Source organism: Monopterus albus, unplaced genomic scaffold (assembly GCF_001952655.1).
Source record: "Monopterus albus unplaced genomic scaffold, M_albus_1.0 scaffold31.1, whole genome shotgun sequence".
In the NCBI taxonomy this organism is placed as follows: domain Eukaryota; kingdom Metazoa; phylum Chordata; class Actinopteri; order Synbranchiformes; family Synbranchidae; genus Monopterus; species Monopterus albus.
In genome coordinates, this window is record NW_018127911.1 from 2,308,854 (window position 1) to 2,314,127 (window position 5,274).

General features: G+C 42.2%; 1 protein-coding gene across 10 annotated transcripts in view; it reads left to right on the forward strand.

The window, feature by feature from the left end:
- The window catches only part of ttll7 (tubulin tyrosine ligase-like family, member 7), a 68,265-nt gene that overhangs the window by 57,036 nt on the left and 5,955 nt on the right, over nucleotides 1-5,274 (forward strand). For all 10 annotated transcript variants that reach the window (XM_020596682.1, XM_020596676.1, XM_020596680.1 and 7 more), the window contains 2 exons: nucleotides 615-775; nucleotides 3,219-3,392. In XM_020596682.1, the coding sequence (XP_020452338.1) occupies nucleotides 615-775; nucleotides 3,219-3,392 (335 nt within the window). The remainder of the gene's footprint in view (nucleotides 1-614; nucleotides 776-3,218; nucleotides 3,393-5,274) is intronic.

Sequence of the window (5,274 nt, forward strand, 5' to 3'; positions counted from 1 at the left end):
TAGGGAAATCTTGCCTCTTCGCATCGCAAACACCCAGTCAGACAGGCCTGTCAGTAATGAGGCGCGAGGAATCAAAGTCAAAAGAGCCACAGCACTGCACTCTGAGCGCCATGAAAAGAGGAGAAAAGGGGGGGAAGAGAAGACAGTGAGGTGGGGAGGGACGGGAAAGCAAAACAGGGAAGATGGAGGGATGGCACAGGTGTCCTCAGACTGCCCGGGAAACTTGTGACACCGTCTCTCCAAGAGTGACGTTGGTGCAGCAATTAGTCCTCTCTCCCATGCTCTCCTCTCTCTGCTCCAGCACTTTTCGCCCTGCCTATGTTACACACACATACACAAACTAGGCTGTGTTTCTGTAAATGCATGAATGCAGAGATAAACCTGCTCAGATCTTCACAATCTTTGAGCTGATTAAAGCAGATTTCATGATTACTGTTACTGAATGAAGGCATTCATCTTGTAACCACTAGTTTTAAGTTAAGATGAAAAATAAAACTTATAATTTGAAATGTCATCTTTCTTCATTATTATTCATTTCTTATTTTCGCAGGCTCGATTTAAACCTCTGTTTTTTTGTTGTTCCCCATCTTCCCCTCACTTTGTCTTTCACTCAGGTGTTGGACATCGTACGCACCAACATACGGTCGGCGCTGCAGCGGATCTGGAGGGAGCCAGACATAGACAGCCTCCACCTCTACCGACTCTTTAACCGCGTCTTCAATCGGCTGCTTTGGAGTCACGGACAGGGCCTGTGGAACTGCTTCTCCAACACTGGGTAGGCCATTTTGGGAAGGGCTGTGGCATGACTGAGGATGATGTAATGGCTAGGGTTTGCTGAAAAGTGTTGTTCAACCACGTCGTAATCCAGCAAAATATGATGGATTGTAGAAACGGGGACAGCGGAGCACACTTTGTCTCTCCTTTGAGGTATTTATGTTATTGCACTTGGTTGTAAACAGGAATAGTGACAGAATACAGAATGATAAAAAGAGAAAGAAGTGCCGACTTTTTCAACTTCACACGTGACGAGTTATGGCCGGAAAGTTACAAAAATGATGACATGCAGTCCTTTCCAATTCCAAGTCAGGAAAGTGTGTGACTAGGGGGTTCAGATGCTATTCAACAATCCAACAAGCATTGTGACACAAAGCTGTGCTAAAATAGAGATAAAGAAAATATAGTAACTGCCAATATTTCCTGGGTTTTTTTTTTTTTCGAAATGCATTTTTCAGTGGATGTTATTAACTGTGGGGTGTCAAAACCTCTGTCTACAAGAAATCATCAGATTCAGAAAAACTGAAAAACAATTACAGCAAATGAAAGACCCATCTAGCACCTTTGAATAAAAAAATATGAGGCATAATAATGTAAGTTAGACTTTTTCTGTAACTGACTACTTAAACCAAGAACAAAATAAATAATACATTTAAAATATAATAAAAAGAGGCATTGAAAAATTACCCTGAGTACCACAAGAAACTGAATTTCCCTGAATGAGCTTCAGATATTCATGGAAACTAATTCTTCTGAATCAACACAAACACGTAATCAAACTGCAGTCTAATTACCACTATTCATTACATAAAGCCACTCTTTCATCTCCATAACTAAAAGTTCACACACCAGTGTTCCGTCAATGTGCCAGTTTCAGTGACAGCGGGGACAACTTCCAATTTTTATTCAGTATGAATGGGGAAGCAACGCCAACTGAATGACAGAGCATGAGTGACAGCCCAACAGACCCCGATGCACTTTTCTGAAAGCTCTTGGTGATGAAAGAAACATGTTACTCTGTGGAGACAGGGTGCAAATTAGGGTCACAAATCTGGGCTGTTAATCAGGGCTTTTTCAGGGGTGGGAGCATGAAAAAGAGAAGGGAGGGATGGAAGCAGGAAGAAGGTGAAAGAAGGCGTCTTAGTTCTTTTATTTGGTTTGTTTTCTGATACTTTGAAGTTTTCATGTGGCTCCTTTTTTATTATTTTTTTTTCTGATGTGACAGAAAGTGGTTTCCTACGAAATGAGTCACTGCAGTGACAGCTCACTTGATCATATCCCTCAAGAAACCCCAAGCAGTAGACAAGACAGAAACTGGCAAAACAGTTTCCCATCAGTGGCTCACACACACTTACATGCAGCAAGACGTCTTCAGATACATCAAGTTGGTTTCCACACAGTTATTTCATCAAACACATACATTAGCTTCCTCAAACAGACACAAACATGCAGACAGCTGCTGTGCTGGGGGCTTTTCAGCTCATCTGCGCTAAAGGTGCGACCTTCTCTCCATATTCTTTAGAGTTCAGTTGTGCAGTGAGTGAAGTCACTGCCCACAGCTCTCCATTTTCTTGGTGGTCGTAATTGAGGGAGAGTGAGGAAGTGAGCAGGCAATAGAGATGAGTAACAGGAAAATCAGACATTGTAAAGACAGTAAAGAAAAACTGGGTGGAAGGGCCCAGGAGGATTATTCTAGCCTAGCCTTAGCTAGCCCCAGCACACTGCACCCCATGCAGCCTTTGTCTCATCACAGCCCGCCCTTGATGATCCAGCTAGCTTCCTAGCCCCTCGTCTGGCACCTCCCTACAGCTAGTTAAGGCCACAACATGGATGAATGCAACATGGGGCATGTCACGTGGTGACAGCGAAGTGGTGTACATCGAAAGCACACTTCAAATCTAAGCGCAGAGCCCCACACTACCGTGTCTCTTGTTTGATACTTTATCTAAGGGACTTAACAACAATCAAAGGCCTGGCAGCTATTGTGGGCAATGAATTCTCCAAGCTTTGAAAACGACTTAGGGAAGAGAATGGAAACACACAGTTTTGAACCCTTTCAGAGGAATTACCTCCCAAGGAGAAAAAGGGGGTAGACATCAAACGCACCCCCCGGGGTTGTGTGTCTCAGTTGTTGAAGCTCTCTCACAGTTAGGGGTATGTCCAGGGTTGTAAAGGGGGTTAACTGTACTTGGATTTCTTTCATCCTTCCTCTGTGTATGTCCTTCTATGTTCCTGTATGGCTGTGTATGCAAATGAATACACACGTGTACAGTGAAGGGCCACACATTAGACTGCATGTGGCATAGTTTTATGACATAGACTTAGACATAGACAGTATACTTATGTATATTGGTGAATACACTGTTTTGCTAATCCATTAATAACAATTTAACTTGACTCTTTGAGTATGTGTTTGTATACTTGCTTTGTCATTTGCTCTCCAGCTCATCATGGGAGACGATCTTCAGTAAGAGCAGCGAGGTGGTGTCACCCCAGGAGCTACAATGCTGCCGCCGCTTAGTCCAGCTGTGCCGAGACTGCCTGCTGGTAGTGTACAAGTTTGTCTCAGAGTCCCGCGGCTCTTTGACCGGTCTCAGCCCAGAGTGGGACGACACCAGGTGAGATGGACACCTAACCCTTTGATGTCTTCCCACTGAGTTCTTTATTTTTGAAAGATTCTTTTAGCATTCTTGCTGCAATTGATAGTTCATTATATGGTAGAGTGGCTGGATAAGATTCAAGGATATCCTGGGATTCAACAGTCTGGTACATTCTAGATTCAAACTACACTCATTTAGTGTCAATTTGCAGAATGTTGAACTTTAGCCCTGGAAAGATAAATAATGTAGATGCTTGAAAAGAAAAACTGTTAAAGACAATCCTAGAGATACAGAATAGTGGATTTTGAGCAGAAGGTATCATGGGAACCCTTAAGATCTATACTGTGAAGTAGAATCCACACATTGTTCACTCAACATCCACAGCCTCACTCCTCATAGCCAGAGATAATATCTATTCAACAAAGCAAACTGAAAGCTCAGTGTGCAGAATCCTGCGTGCATCCTGAGTCACAACAGTCTGTTAAGTGCGGTGCGTCCGCACTCTTCATGTCAGTTTATGGAACTATCATGACGTATCATGGCTAATATAGGCAGCTATCTTTTTTTTTTTTTTTTTTTTTTTTTTTAAAATAGCCTTTTTGTGCGCATTATAACAACTTGTTTTTGACAGAGAAGACATTTTACATAACATGCAGTCTGATCTGAACTGCATATAACAAACAATCTCTGCATACATCTGACATTTAGTGTAGTTGTTTAATATGGTAAATTTCAGGAATCAATACTGAATCAACTGAATAAGAAGCACAGCTCATCAGAAAATCTCTATTTTAAACCAGACCTACTGTATATATCAAGGACAGGAAAGTAAGTCCACTAGGATAATTACATTAAGATTAACAAGAGAATATTTTGTGAATATTTATTTTGGCATCTTCTTCAAACTGATATTTATGTACAGATGAAAACTGGTTCAAGCTTTGTTAAAGCTGTAAAAGTCAAAGATGCTTAGTGATATACTTTGTTAAAACACCTTTTAGAACGCACTGCAAAAAGAATTGAACAAATAAACTCACTTTAGCACACAGACCAGAACGCTTTGATTTGAAATTCCAATGGCTATCATCATAAAACCTCTTAAGAAACATGCCCTCTCTCTGCTCCATGGAGCCTTAAAGCCATCATCTTCATCACGTAACCCCGAAAAACAAACAAACAAAAATCAGCCTCATTCTATTTTTAAGATCAATCCCTGCAGGAGACTGCAGCCCAGGTTTGAAGTGAGTGAACTTTTAAAGCACATATGCTTTGGGCTGGCAGACAGGGAGGGAGGAGGGTGAGGAGAAGGAGAGAGGGAGCGTGCTGTTAACAGGAAATAATGGCCCACAGATTAGCGCTCAGGTTAGCCTGGGGCCCCCCGAGGCCTGCTTAATTCAATTAGAGCCCAGATGAGCCTGTGCAGCAAATGACCTTACAAGAGAGAGAGCTCCTTTTTTCCTGGGGCCTCGCTTTACATGATTCATAACTCTTGCGCATATTTTAACAGGCTATCACTTTGTGCCTTCAGTAGAAAAACCTCAGCTGTTTAAAAAAGGTGTGTAGGGTCTGTGTACAGTTGTAGAGCTACTCTGTTGTGACTAATCTAATCTTGCTGGTATTGACAGCTTTATATTGAACCAGTTAGCTTTGAGGATAAATTCAATAATATTCATTTATCAGTGTACTGTGTGAGGAAGGGTGAGCATGCACAAGACGATACAGTGGTGTATCCACATATTTACAGCAGGTATCCCTGATAGTCCATTTAAGCATGCACTGGTCTGTCTTTCCTTATTTGTTCTGTGTCTATATATGTCTGTGTAAAAAGCTTACTATTTGCTGCTGGACCAGCCTCTACCCATGGCTCCACCCCTGCTGCTGCTGCTCGTGCCGATGCCCC